At 38.3% G+C, this 17,824-nt stretch overlaps 1 protein-coding gene across 2 annotated transcripts in view; it reads right to left on the minus strand.

Moving 5' to 3' along the window:
* Positions 1-17,824, minus strand: part of SLC26A7 (solute carrier family 26 member 7) — a 114,159-nt gene that overhangs the window by 56,546 nt on the left and 39,789 nt on the right. For both annotated transcript variants that reach the window (XR_011996581.1, XM_026013462.2), the window contains exon 5: positions 9,144-9,308. Coding sequence is in view for 1 of the 2 variants with exons in the window: in XM_026013462.2 (XP_025869247.1) it covers positions 9,144-9,308 (165 nt within the window). In the remaining variant the exon portion in view is untranslated. The remainder of the gene's footprint in view (positions 1-9,143; positions 9,309-17,824) is intronic.

Below are 17,824 nucleotides of genomic sequence, written 5' to 3' on the forward strand. Positions count from 1 at the left end.
TCTACAAGTCTTGATTCCCAATATATGACTTTGAGTCTGTCATCAACCACAAACCAGGAATATCTCTAAACAAAAATTCCTAAATTCACAAATGCTTGCTACCATGCATTCAGACTGTGGTCTAAAAACACACATGAATCATCTGTGCACAGACATTTGTGTAAAATCCAACAAACACACTTACAAGAGACAGAGAAGACATGAACACAGAGCAGAAGGCTTGGTGGTAATAGAGGCACAATTAGGTGGATGTGGCCACAAGCCAAGGAGTGACTAGAGCCACCAGAAGCTAGAAGACAACAAAGGATTCCCCTAGGACCTCCAGAGGGATCATGACCCTGCTAATACCTTGATTTTGGACATCTGGACTCCAGAAATGGAGTGAGAAATGTGAGAGACCATGTGAGAACAAATTTCCATGTGTTAAGACACCAGGTTTCTGGTAATTTGTAACAGTAGCCACAGGACACTAATGTAGTTACCAAGTCAAATGCTTCTCATTGCTGAGACAACTCAAAGTGGGTCTTATGGATTTCACTGTCTTCCCCTAAAATTCGTACACTGAGGCTCTAACCCCTAGCACCTCATAATGTGATTATATTTGGAGAGAGGGCCTTTAAAGAGGTAATTAAATTAAAATGAGGCCATTAGAGTGGCCCTAATCCAATCTGACTGGTGTCCTTATAAAAAGAGGAAACCAGGACATACAGAGAGACACAAGGGATATGCACACACAGAGGGAAGACCACGTGAAGGGACAGGAGGGTGGCCATCTGCAAGCCAAGGAGAGAGGCCCCAGAGGAAACCACCCCCCCTACCCTCACCCCTGTGCTGGCACCTGGATGATTGATATTCAGCCTCCAGAACTGTGAGAAAATCCATTACCGTTGTTGGATCCATCTAGCCTGTGGACATTTGTTACAGCAGCCCCAGCAAACTAACACAGAGGGTATAGGTGGCTCAGACCTTTTGCCTTTGGAATTTCATTTATACCCAAGGAAATTTCCCCTTCTTCAAGTTAACTAAGATAGAAGTATTTTAAAAATACAAAGTGAAATAAGCAGAAAACTTTAAGTAACAGTCACTAAATGATTAGTACCATTAAGAGAGAAGCCAGCTATTGTAAGCATCTATCCCAGATAAACAGGTATGGTGGACAGCTATGGTCAGGATCTCCCGAAAAATGCCTAACAAAGGCAATATTTAGAAGACACTTGTCTTCTTCTGAGCCCAAAAGGCATCAGAAATCAAGTAGTTGAACACACTCATTCTATAGAGGTAGAAATCGAGGATCCAAAGACTAGTGACTTAACCCGGGTGACCTGGCTTGTGAGTGACAGAGTCGGGACTGTGACACAGGTTCCCTGAACCCTAGACCAACACATTTTACCAATGCCTCCCTCACTATTCACTTCTTTTAGTCCAGCAAATAATTGTTCCAAAGTTCTCCAGGGCTTTCTGTTGACCTTGGAAGATGGAGTGGAGATACCGCCCCTTTGAGGCGGGGGGGGGGGGGGGGGGGGGCGGGGGACTACCCCCTGCACGGAGAGCATGTAGTCTTTGATTCTGGTTGTTAGTGGTGGGGTCTGGTGGCCTCGGCTGCTTCTCAGGCAAACCCACCCTTCTTGCTCCCAGCCCCGCATCTTCAATCATGGGAGACAAGCCCAAAGCCTTCTAACTTGATTCTCAAAGCTATGAGTACAGGGAGCGTGACTGTTTTTTCTTGACATATTCATGTTTGGTTAAAGTCTCCTTGCATCCATACAGTGCATTCACCTCAACTCTGTCTCTCCACCCTGAACAGAGAGGAATTTTCGCTACCTTGAGCAGCTTGTATGAAGTATGGGAGAACCTGTTTCAGTATCATCACTCTCTAGAAGAGTAGGGGACCTAACAGGTCTAGGCGCTAGGCTATCTTATGTGCAGTGACTCATTTAATTTCCCAATTAATACAAGGTCAGTATTGTCATTCCTCCTTTGCTCTGTCCCATTACCCACCTTCAATTATACAACCTGGCTTCCTTTATTAACATTATCTGGGATGATCTTATTCATCAGTCCGTCTCCTCCTGCCCTATTTCATGCCCTCCTCAGTATTTCAATAAAACTCCATGGGAACAGGGCTATTATTTCTCAACCACATCCTCAGTGCCTAAGAGGCAGTTAGTTAATATTTGCTGAGGAAATCTATTCTAGTGGTTCTTGAATCAAGGATGCATGGATACTAATCTCTTCCCAGCCATGTGTTGTTCCTCAAATCTCCCCATCAATCTGTTGAAGATTTCTGGTTTGGGGGCACCAGAGTGGCTCAATAGATTAAGAGTCAGCCTTTGGCTCAGGTCATGATCCCAGGATCCTGCTCAGCAGGGAGTCTACTTCTTCCTTTCTCCCTGTCCCTCACCCCTGCTCATGCCCATTCTCTCTCTCTCTCTCTCTCTCTCTCTCTCTCATAAATAAAATCTTTTTAAAAAATATTTCTAGTTTTGAAGCCTAACACATAGTCCAACTCTCCCATCCAGCAGATGGGGAGGTTGAAGTCTGCTGTCAGCCCTGGCTTTTGTTCTTTTAGGCAGCTTTCCCATCCTTGGGGCCTTTAAACATGAGCTACAATTGCCCAGACATGCCCTCTCCCTGCCCCAACTCACTTTCAACCTCATTATATTTGTATCCCACCTCTAAGCAGATATAGATTCCGCTTAGAGATCCCTAAAGCCATATCCGATCCCTCCAAAATTGATGTTGGTTCTAGTTCTCTCTGTTCTTAAGAATTTAGTGTCTCCTATAAACTTTGTCTACATATCATATCATTAAACATTTTAGGATCGGTATTGTTCAAACTCTTCAAATCCCTCTACTAACTAAAATAGTGCAAACAGATAAACAAGAGAAATACAGGAAAAGCTGAAAGCATAACTCTAGGCTGTATTTTCATGAATGCACACAAAACTTCAAAAGATAGAAAAAAACAACATTCTATTATTTTTCACATAATTATATGCAAACTTCTGATCAATAAGTGCTTCTCACACTGGGAATAAATCCATTCACTATTGCTTTAAGGGATAAATTAAGTCTGCAACCAAAATGTGAACGAGGGGAAGTATGGAGTGTTAAATACCAGAAACAACACAGCACACGAAACTCACAACACGTACAACCAAGCTCGCCATGGCCTAGGTGGCATCCGGCCATCCCTTGTTTAGAATTCAGTTTAATTTGAATTGCTTGAGCATGGATTCTGTAGCGCTGCATTTTTCAGTGAATTGTGGGGGATAGAGAGAGCTTAACCCAAGATGGTTGAGTTGCAAAAATATTTGCCCTCTGATTTAGAATTTTAAAGTAACCTTTGTTACAAATTCCCATATAATTGTTCCGTATCCAAATTAAACCTGCCACATTTTCTATCCCAAGCATCACTGATTGAATCAAGCTGCAGATGAACATTCCTTTCCTCCCTCCTTCAATTTATTCTGTCCATTTTTCAGGGTATATTGAACATCCCTGCAATTCACAATAGACATGTCACAATGACTGCAGAGAAAACATAGGCTTTCACAAACCACCAAAGCGTGTTCTTGATTCAGAATTCCCAGAGGGCCTAGGTCTTCAAAGTAGATTTATTCCCCACACATAAACCTCATTTGTACATATTTAATTGTGATCTCATTCTCTATTTAAAAAAAAAAAATGTTTCATTGGCTCTGATTTCTTTCTGACGTCCCTATGCCTTTTTATTAACATTCTCGGTTCCTGCTTTGAGGCCTTCAGGGATATATCCAAACTAGAAAAATCTTGCTAGTACTTGAGGGATGGGGGTGGGGATGAAACTGTTCTTCAGTCCTGAAACTCCTCATATTTAAGGAAGGAAATAAAAACTTCCAAGAAGGGTAGTTGACTATATTGCCAAGCTTGCCTTGTGCTCTTGGGTTTAATGTACAGAACTGTACATAATTATTTAGAACACTACTCATAAAGTCGTGCCAGTGAAACTAACTTCGCCAAATTTATCATATGTTGCTACAGGCTGGCGCCATCTCAAAGAAACCCACATGTGCTAATAGGAACTAGGAATTTTTGTAATTTTTATTGTGCCTTTTGGGGAAACATCCTTTCTAATAAAGGATACATCATCATTTCTCAATTTTAAAATAAATTATTCTAGAGAAGAACTAAACTTTTCCCCCTAATCTGTGTGGGGAACCAACTATCAGTCAAATATTTGAATCCTGAGAATGACAGGAATAAGTGAGCCAGATCCCAAGACGGAAGTGACCTTTGTACTGTTATTGCTTCTGCTCAGTGTGAAATGTATTCCAGCACTGCTTATAATTTGTTAAGCGAGTTTTTAACTGTTGGAGGTGATGAGCTGAATAGATGGAAATATCTTTAAATAAAAATAAACTAAAAAACATAGCATTTCTTTAATTCTGATGACTAGCTCATACTAATAGCAGATATGGTTATTTTTTTAACTTTTATAAAGTTTGAAGTCATCTTTCTAAGTTGCAAAAAAGAAGTCTAACTTTTACTGTTTAGCTTTGTTTATCTGATGGAGTCCTCCAGAGATTACAGGAAAAACACTTATTGCTATTCTATTATTATTAATAGATAAAAGTATCTCTTACATAGGTAACACTTTAAAAAATCTTAAATTTGTTATATCCAACTATGCATTACTAGTACAAAGATAATGTCTTCTTTGTAATGAACACTTATTATATTCTAGGCATTTCATGCAGGGAATGAATCCCAGTAGGTATAATTATCACCAATTTACGGAACAGGCAACCAGAAGTCAGAGAGACTTGGTCATTTGATCAAGGTCAAGGTTATGATCTGAATCTGAGCTTCTAAGATTCTAAAGTTCTTTCTCCTTTTCACTCTTCCAAGGAAAAGAAAAGACAGATCAATTAGTGTCTACCTGACTATATGAGCCCTAATAAAATCACCAGAGGTAGAAGTCAACTCAGAAAAAAAAAAAACTGATTTTTACCTAATAAGTAACTAAAAAAGAATGTGCAATACTTCAAAGGTCATTGAGAAATGGCCATCATTTAAAATTCATTAGAAGCATATTAATACAGAGATAAAACCTGCAGAACAAAGGGAAAAGTAAAACATGATGTGTGAAGGGATATAGGAAGGCGAAATGAAAAGATGAATTTGGCCTAATTTTATCCACGTTTCTTGGGAATGGAGGCCCATCCGGACAGTGTTCCTGGGGATCTATCTGCATATGAAGACCCTAGAAATTCTGAGAGAGGCACTCAAAGGACACACAGCTGAAAGCTTTAGCAGGCTTTAACACTCTTGGGAGAGCCCTCATCTGGTGGAGCTCCTTAAGTTTTCAGCTAGAAAAGAAGCAGCGGCCCAAGTACTTGATCTTAGCCACCCGGCATTGGTGGCTTGTGATCTAAATGCCAGATGTCGAAAGGGGAAAAGCATTAGGGCACATCTATTTCTTAAGACCTATCAGAGGTCTGTTCTATAAACCGACAGGGCAAAACCACAAGCAGATGCCACCACCTTGATTCAAACTGCTCTCTTAAAATGTTCTGCTGAGGCAAGGGCACCCACCACCCCAGAGCAACCAAAAGGATGGAGGTTTTAGATACTCAAACCAGATAATTAGATTCTCTAGATGCACAGAATTAGATGCACAGAATCAGGCATCCCCCCAGGTAGTAGACTCTGAAGAAATCATCCCAGTGGAATAAAGGAGAGACCCGAACCTACAGTGACCTCAGAACAAGACAAATGCAGAAGGCTGTGTTTCCCCTCCAGTTGATAGTGAGGATTGCTACTATCGAAAGTAATCAATAGACATTTCGGTCGGCCAAACTTGAATTCTTTTAAGAAAAATGACTATTCCAGCTGGGAAAAGTAGGAGTGGTAACTGGCTCATTGTGCAAGTGTCTCAAATAGTCTAGATATTAATTAATGTTCCAAAGATAATCAGCTACATATTCTTTCTCTCATTAGCCCGAGTAGCTTTCGAAACGGATATAACAGTTGTGAAAGCTCAGAAGTAGAAAACACAGTCAAAAAGCGAAAAATCAAAAAAAAAAATTTTTTTTAAGTGAAAAATCCCAAAATGTGTCAATTCACTCTTCTCTGGGTTCTCCAACCTGATGACCAAGGCCTCCATTTTGTCCTCTATTCTCTACCTCAGTGCTGAGCTCAGCTCTGTTCCTTCATACACACACACACCCTCCCTCCCCCGCCCCCATGATCCAGGGCCAAGTTCAGGTTTACATTATCATCATCAGATCCTTCAGCCTAACTACACCAAAGCTCACTTTGCAAATAACCCAGTGTAACCTATGCATGATGCAAAATTTATTTCTTAATCTAAAGCTCAGATCACCATAATTTTCGACATTAAAAAATTAGCAATCATTTTGAAATCCTGGCAAAGAATCAAAGCACTATTCCAACCTAGCAGCCTAAACAATGCAGGACTCTGTGACACTGAAAAGCAAGAGCAAGTTTTTTCATTTTCCACCAGCACAAAGCATAGCAACTTCCACCGACTGAATAATGTGAATTTAAAGTCAGTCATCTATAAATATTTTAAAATCTGATTCTATTTCATTGTGAGACCTTAACCCCTCACCTCCAAAGCCACACAGTATTCGATAGACAAGGTAAAGATTAAGTAACTTGCAGTTTTCCTCACAAGAAAGCAAAATGGGGGGAAAAATCATACGCAAATCAGTTTAATGTAGCATTTTATGCATGTTGCCACGAGGGAAACATTCCCCTATCAGGCTACCTTGCTTCTTTTAACAGAACTAGAAAAAGGAGGGAGGATTATTTGTGCATGTGAATATGACTGGAGAGGCTACTTTGTACCCCGCTCATATTTCCTTACACTTCATGAGCACAGATGAGCACACCATTCAAGGAGGTCAAGACAGAACCTAGTGCTGATATGGTTCTGTTGTGTAGACCCGGTGTCACCAAAAGTCTTAACTGGACCAGTCACCTGATGGCTTATAGCTACTTTGGTCTGCTTTTGTTTGATCTGGAGCTTGGATTATGTTGCCTCCAGGCTCAGTTCCAGTGTTCTTGTTTTAGTTTTAAGCTCTCTTAAAAATGAATGAATCATTGAGCAGGATATCACCTAAATAACAAAAATTCAGAACCAGCTTCCAGCTCCATGTTGCCAATCTTTATTGACTACATTACCTACTCAGAAAAACACACATTTAAGCAGATAAATAATACTACTTTCACAAACCCAAATGGCAAATTTTAAAAGTAGTAATAATTGAGTTGACAGTGATACGGTAAGAGTGCAACATTCATTAGCACAACTTTTCGGATTGAAATTTGGCAAAAATTGTATACCCCTTTGATCCAGGAATTCCATTACTAGGAATCTATCCTAATGAAATAATTAGTGATGCAGATAATAACATACAAATAACAAAGATACTCATGAAGCTGTGCATAATAGCAAAACACCATAAACCACCTCAACATCAGCAGTTAAAGAAATTATTGTACTTCTATGTTAAACTAATATTTAGTCTTTAGGATTAAGAAAATTGAGGGTAGGAATATTGTCATTATAAAACATTAATACAGCATTATATTGTGGGAGTTCAGAATATGCCACCCCAAAATAAGTCTCTTTGACATAAGGATTATCCTCAGTTTATTATTTTGAGAAACAGCAGACACAAGGAAGCTCTGAAGACAGAATAAGTTACCCTTTTGTGAGGGAAATTAACATTCATAAAGGAAATCTCCACTTGTAAGTTGTCTCCCTATCTGTACCAAAAAGGAAAGGATGACTCTAAATCACAAGAGTCTTATCAGTGGAGAAGGAGCAACTTAAATCTGCATAGTAAACCTTATCCTTGTTTACAGGTTTTTTTTAATCTGTGTAAATATTTTATTGTTTTCAAATAGGATATTGAGATTTACATATTATTTTAAAGAACATTAATATACAGCTAACTGAAACAAAATACACAAGGAGCATATGAGATACGAGATACAATGAGAAAACCGGAGATGTTTTAAATTTAATTTGCCCTACTGGGATCATTAGGACTCCTGGATGTGATGTTGGCATGTGTATGAAATATTTTTTCTGTAAGTTCTAGCTGACATCCTTCCGAAGAGCACATGGTACTACAGCATCTAAGAAATCAGTGAATAACTAGGTTTTCCATCTTATCAAAGTACAAACCATTAGTTCAATTCCAGGCCCTCTGCCAGAATCCAGTATCTATTTTTACTAAGTTCTTTGATAAATTTTATTAAGAAATTATTGAATCAGAAAGTGATTATTGAATCACCTTCCCATAACTTGGCTCCCCACACTCTTTCTTCCTTTGTTTTATGTGAAGATGATCTTTATGACCAAATTCTAGCCACCGTGTATATGAGATACACTTGTTGGTTTTTTCTTGTTAATCTGTTTTTTTGTGAAAGGGTCCTCAGCTCAGAATCTAGAAGAGTAGAAGAAAAATATCTTTTTTCCTTCTCTACTACACAAAATTAAGTAAAATGAAGTTCGGTTGCCCTCAAGTTTATTAACAAGACATTCGTTGTCTTATAAAGCTCCACAGGGTGTGACTTCCTGAGTAGTCATAGATTTTAGGTCAGTTTCAAAAAGAGACAGAAACAATAGAGTACTATTAGGATAATATTTTGAAGTTGGCCATAGGTTCCTCCCTCAGGTTCAAGTGACTTTTAATAACTGATTGTCTGCTATTGGGGATCCAGCCACCAATTTTGCCCAGGCCTGTGATTTGAGCCAAACCAGAGTTCACAAAACTGAATGAATGTGGTAGACTGTACTGTAGTTAACTTGGGCCACAATCCCAATAGATGGCTTCCATTAGAAGTTGGCAACATATCTGGCCCTCAGAAAAATTCCAGTTATTTTTTTCCAATCATGACCCCAAATTATATCATACTCAATTTTTATAAAGAGTTGCTTCCAAAATGAGTAGATAGAACTCATTAAATTAGTTTCATAAAATTCATTAAAAGTATCCTACAGATTGTACTGAAGTTGTATTAAGTTCCTTTAATATAGAAAAATCTCAGTGTTAGAATTAACCAAATTCTACTTTGTGAAACACACTCCCAAATATATGAACAAAGACATATGGGAAACTCACGTAAAAGAATCCAAGCGGTCCAGATATATATGGCATTTTCATTCCCAAGAGATACTTGACTTGTGAAGTCACAACGTGGGTGGCAGCCCCAGTTGTCATCGCACTAATCACAGGCTCTGTAAGCAGGAATGTGGCACTGCCCAGTTGTAGCAGAAACATGGCCACCTAAGAGGACAAAGGAAAATGACATTTCCCAAGGTTCCTAGAGTTAATTTCTGACACGTTTTCATTTTCATTTCATACAGACACAAAGAACTGATGTGAAATGGGTTCCTTAAATTTTATATATTCAATATCTTGAGTCTTCTTGAAAACATAACTAGGTTCCAAGAGTTTTCAAATGTCATTGGGTACGGTGTAAGTGCTCCAGTTAAAGTGAACACATTTTTCCCCCTGAAAATGGACTTTTCTTTTTTTTCTTTTTTCCTAATCACATACATAGGTCACAAAAAGGGGAAATATGCTCAAATCAGTTCATATATGGGGATTTTTTCCCTGGGGAAAAATTAAATCTGTGCTATTATATTTCAATTAAAAAAATTCAGAGGGACATGATTCACTACTCCACACCCAGTAGGCTTAAAACCTCAAAAACATTGAAGAAAAAAGCCATTTCTGGAGTTTCTCCCAGATTCTGAGAAAACGGAACACTTTTTTGACTAGAAACTCTGTCAAGTAGCTCTACATGGCGAATATTAATAACAGGACTTATTTGTATGTAGAGAAGAGCAAAAGGCAGAGATAGATTAAAGATATATGAATTCAGAAGCCCAGGAAACAGTAGAAAACTCATTTTCCTTAAACAGTCCCTTGCTATTCCTAGCATCATGCTCTATGGCAAAACCATGTCATGACTTAAAATTATCAAGTTGAAGTAGAAGCTGTGCATTGAGTTCTGCTGGGCAAAAGATAGACCAGAAGAATCAAAACTCTCCTCTCTCACAATTAATATAGCAACGGTTAGTGTTCTTTGTTCACCAGAGAGAGCTTTCAGAAGATGGCCCATCCTTTGACTGAACACATCTGTGTACACTCAATCATAGAAACTGAAAAATATAAAATTCAGTGTTTTGAAAGTGACCTTAAATGACATTCATGAGTATCCACACTGGAAAAGGGAACAAAGTGGGTCATGTTGATATGTTCCCTCAATGTGTTAATTATAATATTTAGGTCGGGTCTTAAAATTCCTGCTGGAAAATAAGATTAATTATTAAAAATCTGAGGAAAGAATAGCAATGAGATCTCCTTCTATGAAGAGCTCACACTGATGAAAAAGAGAAGTATAATGTGCTACCTGGTAACATGAAAGCATAAATTGCAAAATATATCATTTCTATCATATTCCAAGGCCCTGTGACCAAAAGCAACCATTCTCTGAACTTACATCAGAGTTTCCTGGGCTCATATCTGAAAACCTAAGTTCTAATCCTGGCTCCACTATATCCTAGTTTTGTAACTATAGAAAACCTACTGAAATTTTCCGAGCCTCATTGCCACCTAAAATCATTAAGGTGATGTCTACACTATCTGTCCTGTAGAATCATTATAAAATGAATATGAAGTAATATAAGAAAGGGTTTCGGAACCTGTAAAATGTGCAACATATGTGATGCACCAGGAACATCATGAGGTATTGTGCATATTCACCCAGTAAGGAAAAAACCAGCCACGGTTTTGAAAACATAGTAGAGGCCACACCTCATTTTCCAACTCTGGAAAACTTGAAGGAATTTATCACTGCAGAAAGAAATGAAATTGTTTGCAGTTTAGCAGCCCCCTTTTATACAATATGTAATAAAAAAAAAATAATATGGATTGCCAACATAGAAATCAGGCAATCTGTTTCTGCCAACAGAGGAGGCCAGAGCAGCAGCTTCTGCTACTAACATTTCTTTCCAGAAACTATGTGTGTGTTTGTCAAAGGAGAAATGTCCTGAGGGAAATATGCAATCAATGGTATAGGTACAAATGGAACACACTGATCTTCTTGGCAACTCTTGATTCATAGTCTATTGATTTTCATCCTGAACACACAATCAGTTAAGAAAAACATTGAACCAATTTTCCCCCAGTGTCTATCTACTAGAAAGTAAATTCCAGCTTATGACATTAACTCTTACAGGCCCTAAGGATAAAATTAGCATATTACTGGGGTCAGATGAACACTAGAGAGTTGGATTTTCAATTCAGCTAAATGCAGCCTACAAGCAATCCAAATCTTTGAAATTGTGAAACCTGTTTGCCTATATGGAATTTTATGCAAACGTGGAATGTTGGAAAGTTCTTATCTCTATGCCAAGAAATCTTATCTTCATTTCTTTTAAGAAGCAACCTCTTTTGAGAGGCCTTGTGTAAGTCATCACCATTCTATCTTCTGTTTATTACTTGTTTCCTAAATTCTAGCACTTTCTAGAAGAGTTAATGATTTTTCATGGTCAAGAAACAAAGGTCACTTAGCCTGAAATCATTTACCCACCACTTCCAGCTAACCGCTGTCTGCTAGTAGCAGCTTCCTAGTCATCTTCACAACCTGAATGTTACAAATGGAAGGGTCCAGGAAAGTACAAGATATAAAGAGTTCAGTCTTTTCATACATTGAAAAGACGTATACCTGCCTTACAACAGAAACCAGAAAAGATGAAGTACCCTCCTTAAAACTTATCCAAAGACTCAAAGTGTTTTTGTAATATACTACTTGTACACATTTTCATGCTTTAAAAAAAAAATCTTCCCAGCAAGAGATAAATCCCTAAAATGGAGAACTCTTGACTCAGAAAGGTCAACAAGCCCCTTAAGAGCTCATTTCTGATACAAGCAATTGGGTATGTGAAGGATGATTGCAAACATGTGAGATTTTACTGAAGAAAAATTACTCTTTTCTGGATGACAACATTCTCCATAACCCAAGGCAATGGCAGATATTTTAAGGAGGAGAAAGAGGAAGAGGAGGAGGAAAAAGGAAAAGTGAACAATAGGAAAGAGAAGAGAAATTCAAGAATTCCTCTTTTCCCACTACCCAAATTTTAACAGTTTATTCACATCAAAATTAGCGCCCTAATACAGAGGCTGATTGATGCACACAGCCTGAAGGTAGCAAGTACTGATGCAACAAAGGTTTTGCAAGAAGCACCCCACAGATGGATGTGGCTCCTAAGATTATCTTAGAATTTAAGTATGTAAAATGAGGACCCTTCTAGACTATTTTGCTTGGAGGCCCAGTATTTAAATTTTATACCAATGTTTAGGATTTTTTAAAGCTAATGACTTAATAAACAGCCACCTCAGCTCCTTTTGCTAATAATATAGATAACAATAATTCTAAACTGGCTAGCCAACTCCCAAAATTTGGCCATGCAATGTTTTATGAGAAAATAAATTTTATACAATCAATATAGTTCAGCTGTTTGTAGTAAAGCTGATGATCTGGGCTAATGCTGAAAACCTCTGACACACATTATCAAGGTTCACTAGCGTGATACTATTGGGTAATGTTTCTATAAACACCATGTGTTCTATATAAATTGAATGCATCTCAGATTTCAGGCTTTTTTTTTTTTTTTTTTTTTTTTTGCAAGCTGCCTTAAAATAGTGAAAAAAAGAAAAGAGTACATAGTAAACAACTATACTACCCAAGTGGATACAATACAGCATGTATTTCAGGTTTTGTCAGTTTGTTTGCAATCTGTTTTTTTTTTTTACATTATCCCAAGTCATTCATTTGTCTGTTCAATATTTACTGAATACCTACGGGGGGCAGGTGGAGCATTGTTGCAGAATACAGAGATAAAGATAGGGTTCATACTTTAAAAACCATTAAAAGAGAGGTGAAATGAAGATGCTGGGAGGGGGCATTATTAACCAAAAACATAAAGAACTGCAATGTAGGTGTTGCTCTGAAGGTAGTCTGAGAAGCTCTTTGAGTGGGAATTCAAATGCTAAAAGCTTGTGTTCTTTACTGAGAAGCGAATGCAGATTTGGGGAAGAGAGCTAAATCACTCATAACAATAGGAGATGAGAATGCTCCCTAGAGGATACAGCAAAAAACAAAACAAAACAAAAAAACAAAAAACAAGAAAAAAAACCTGTGTGGCCAGAAAACTTGAGAATGAAAAATGTCAAATGGATACCTATAAAGTTATACACTGCAAAATTGAGAATATAAAACCCTTCTCCACACTTTTCAGTGCTAAAAGGGAAGGAGCTATCAAGCCATGCAAAGACATGGATGTATCTTAAACCAATATTGTAAATGAATGAAGACAGTCTAAAAAAGCTATATCCTGCATGATTCCATTTATGTGATAGTCTAGGAAAGGCAAAACTATAGAGACAGTAAGCAGATCAGTAGTTGCCAGGGGTTTGGGAGTGGGAGAATGTGTAATAGAAAAAAATACATGGAATTTGCTAGGATGGTGAAACTATTCTGTATGATACTGTAATAGTGGATACATAACATAAGCATTTGTCAAAACCCATAGATCTTTACAGAACAAGAGTGAACCTTAATGGATGAAAATTTTTTTAAAAATCATTCGGAGGTCAGGAGATCCCAGAATGGAATGCAGAATATGGCAAAGAATCTGACAACCACTGCTGTGTTTACTATCTCTATAAATTTTGCCTTTTCCAGAGTGTCGTTCGAATAGCATCACATAATATATAGACTTTTCAGACTAGCTAAATGGATGAAATAACCTCACTGAAAGGGGTGGTAAAAAAAAAATCGCTCATGTGAATAACTCTGGAAATGAGTAAAGTCTGTAAAACCAATGATGAAAAAGAAACACTGTAGTCCAGCTATCCCATGGGACAGGAGCTAACTCTGAAACCACTATACATATATACTGGAATTAAAGATTAAGTAGATGGGTAGTGAATGGTGGGAGCCAGGTTTCTCACAGTTGAAGTTACAGACCAGTAAGGGGAGGCTAGAATGATTGATGTGGTAAGGGCTTAGAGTTGGGGATATCTGAGGACTCGTGTTTCGAGATAGATAATATGTAGTCTGCCTCTGATTTTTTACATTTAGCAGACTGTGCAATACATTTACTCATTGTGTTACTTCTAAAAGCTAACAAATCTGGAAAATGTATTAAGTTTGTTCTGAAAAATATAAACTCAGAGTGGTAGCAGAATTCTTCCCCAAATTCCCACCCCCCAATTATTCAATAAAACACTATTTTATGAAGGGATTTTGCAGATAACATTAAGGTTATGGCCTTTACAACAGGAAGAGTATGTTAGAGGAAAAAATAAAAATAGATACGTATAGGAACAGAGATATAGGTCCGCATTTATTTCCTCACTCTGTCAGCAGAGAGGACTAGAAACAATGACTCCCCATTTGCAAGAAGCATACCTAGCACCCAGACCTTGATCTCGAATACCATTCTCTAATAAAAGAAACCAAGGCTCCTCAGAGAAATGGTTGATTCTAGGACTAGAGAAGGAAATATACATTATGAGCCTGGATAACCTTGTAGTGCCAGAAACAGAGTAACTGCTCCCAAAACAAACAGACAAATAGAGGGATATCTCCAGGAGGGACATAGGAGCCAACTGAAAGATTTCCCAATGCCCAAAGCTAGAACAATTTGAGGATCAACGTAAATAAAGTAATATTGGATTTTAACCCACAGGATAAAATATTCTTGAGTCCATATTGATATAAATAATTGATTACAATTTTAAAGTAGGGGAGCTGGGAAATCTGCAGTGTAAATTATTATTCCAATAATTTACATAGACACTTCCCATTCCTTACCTCAACTCCTCACTTAAGGTTAACTCCTACCTCTTAAAGGTGGGCTCTGCATATTGACTTCTTTCCAAAGAATACAGTATGGAAAGGAAAGGAAAAGAGAAACTTTACACTGGAGCAACTTGACAAACACTAGTTCAGCCAAGTGATGAAGGTTAACATCAAGAAAGATAAGTTATATTGATAAGTCTAGACTCCTGATATGATGTAATCAGAATGTCACTCTATATCTACCTCCCTGGTCTTCCTCCTAAAAATCCAAAACCCCAGTCTAATCATGAGAAAAATACCAGACAAATCCCAATGGAGGGACATTCTACAGAATACTGACCAGAAGTCCTCAAAACTGTCAAGGTAATCAAAAACAAGAAAAGTCTCAGACATTTTTCACAGCTAAGAGAAGCCTAAAGGGAAATAGGACAATTAAATGTAATGTGGTGTACTGGATGAGGTCCTGGAACAAAAAAAAAATGACATTAGGTGAAATTAAGGAACACTGAAGACTACATGTGGGCTTTAGTTAATAGCAATGAATCAATCTTGTTCATCAGCTGTGACTAATACATCACACTAATGTAAGATGTTAATAATAGGGAGACTGTAGGTGGATGGGGTAGGTGGCAACTCTGCTCTTTGCGGCTTTACCAAAATTTAAAATTATTCTAAAACAAAAAGTTTTTAAAAAGGGAAAGGAAAAGAAAACCTCCTCCACATCTTCCACAGAATCTTCAGGTAAGTCAACATCTCTCCCCATCGCGTGTTCCGTGCATGACGAGTTCCTGAGTGCCGCACACATGGGCATGGGGCAAAGAGCGACCCTCAGAGGAGCTTCAGATGGCTGGGCTTCAAAGGTATGACATGTGTAAATAACCATACCAAGACAAGCGTGCGCACATATAAAAGAGAGGAATAGAAAACGTGCCATAGATTTCAGAGGGAGAATTATGCTGGATAGAGGTTAACTTGTACCATGACACTAAGGAGGAATCCAAGTGAGAGAAGTTATTAGAAAGCGTTCCAGAAAGAGGGAAGAATCTGAGTTTGAAGCAGGACAGTGTGCAATATGTTCAGAAGACGCAGAGATGCTAGTTTAGAAGGAGCACAACTAGCCTAAAGGGAGTAACAGAAGATAAAGCAAGACATTTTGAAGTCAGCACGTGGAGCACCTTAAGAGTAGTGAAAAGAGAGCTTTGCAGGAGTGAGTGACATCACTCTCCCATACATTTATTAAACACCTAATTTTGCCAAGAAGTGTGTTGTACACTGGCTCAAAAACCAGAGCTGGGCTTTGGAAGGATTAACCTGATGATAACATGTGGAACAACTGGCCATTTAAAAGGTCAGGATAAGAGGAGTAACTGAAGGAAAAAGGACCAAAAAACAAACAAACAAACAAAACAACTAAACTGGACACGGCAGAAATGGAGAAGAGAAATGAGCCATGTGTTGGATTATCCAGAGGCAAACTGATCATACATACGTTTAGAAAACACAGTTTATTTTTCATTTGATTTTTTTATTGTCAAGTGTATCAGACATTCACTGGGGTTAAGAATTATTTTTATTTGGAATTACATGGTTGAAAGGGGCACCATCATCTTTTCAGTTCTCAGACTTTTCTGGAAAAAAAAAGCCTCTAGTGCAAGAGGTGATGAGAATCAGAAGGGCTAGGGGTGGATAATGTTTTGACTTTTCTGCCTTCCCTTCTGCCCCAGTTATAGAAAATGATGATGCTGATGATGAGAGGACTGGAGCATGATGGTATTAGAAGACACAGGGGCATAGAAGTGGCTGTATTTTTATTTTTCACTGGGAGGTGGCTGGGGAATGGCTGTGGGAAGAGGTGGGAGATTTCACGGACTAGGTCTTCACATTTCAGCTAGACAGCTCTGACAAAATTCATAACCAAATTAGAAAATTATAATACATTTTCTCACTCCTTTTTTCATTAAGAACTGTTTACAGTTTAAACAAATATAAACACATTCCCTATCTTCTGGTCAGGGATAAAGGGAGAAAATGGTACATTAATAAAAGTTTAAAAAAATTTCAATTTAATTTTGCTGCTTCACATAGTGATACCATTAACATTTAATTGACCTTTTTCTTATTCAAGTTATTCAACTTACATTTATTAAATACTAGCTACTGGAATTACAAACAGTCTCTGCTCTAGAGACTCTAGAGACTCCATCTAGAAAGGTGGGTGTAAATATGTGGAAAATATTTCCGTAGATTGAGAAGTGCTATCATGTAAGTCATGAGCAATGTCTTACCGAAGGAAGTGGGAGGAACCACATATAACCATGTCCAGAGATATCAGGGAAGGCTTCTCTGAGGTGATTATATTTAAGCTGAGCCTTGAGAACTATGCAAGTGACAAGGAAGAGGACGTTGAAAGCCTGGAGAATGGCAGGTGTACAGCCAAAGCCATTGCCCCCCCACTCAAGTCATGCCTAGCGACAGGCTGCTGCTGCTAGTAAACAGGTCAGGTGTGAGAAAGAACCAACACAATGCCTGACCTTAGAAGTTACTGGGACTAACTCTGGGAAATGAACTAGGGGTGGTGGAAGGGGAGGTGGGCGGCAGGGTGGGGGGTTGACTGGGTGGCGGGCACTGAGGTGGGCACTTGACGGGATGAGCACTGGGTGTTATTCTGTATGCTGACAAATTGAACACCAATTAAAAGTAAATTTATTTTTTAAAAAAAGAAGTTACTGGATGGTGTTTCCTTGCTTCCTAAGTATGAGCTTAGAAAGCCACGTTGCTAGCATAGCAGTTAGGAGACTGTACACTGGAGCCCAACTCCTACTTGGCTAGTTCCTAATGACGAGATTCTAAATAAGTCACTTTACCTTTCAGTACCTTCACCTGTATAATGGGAACAACAAAATGATTTATTTCATAAAATGTTGAT

Source organism: Vulpes vulpes, chromosome 13 (assembly GCF_048418805.1).
Source record: "Vulpes vulpes isolate BD-2025 chromosome 13, VulVul3, whole genome shotgun sequence".
Classification (NCBI taxonomy): Eukaryota; Metazoa; Chordata; class Mammalia; order Carnivora; family Canidae; genus Vulpes; species Vulpes vulpes.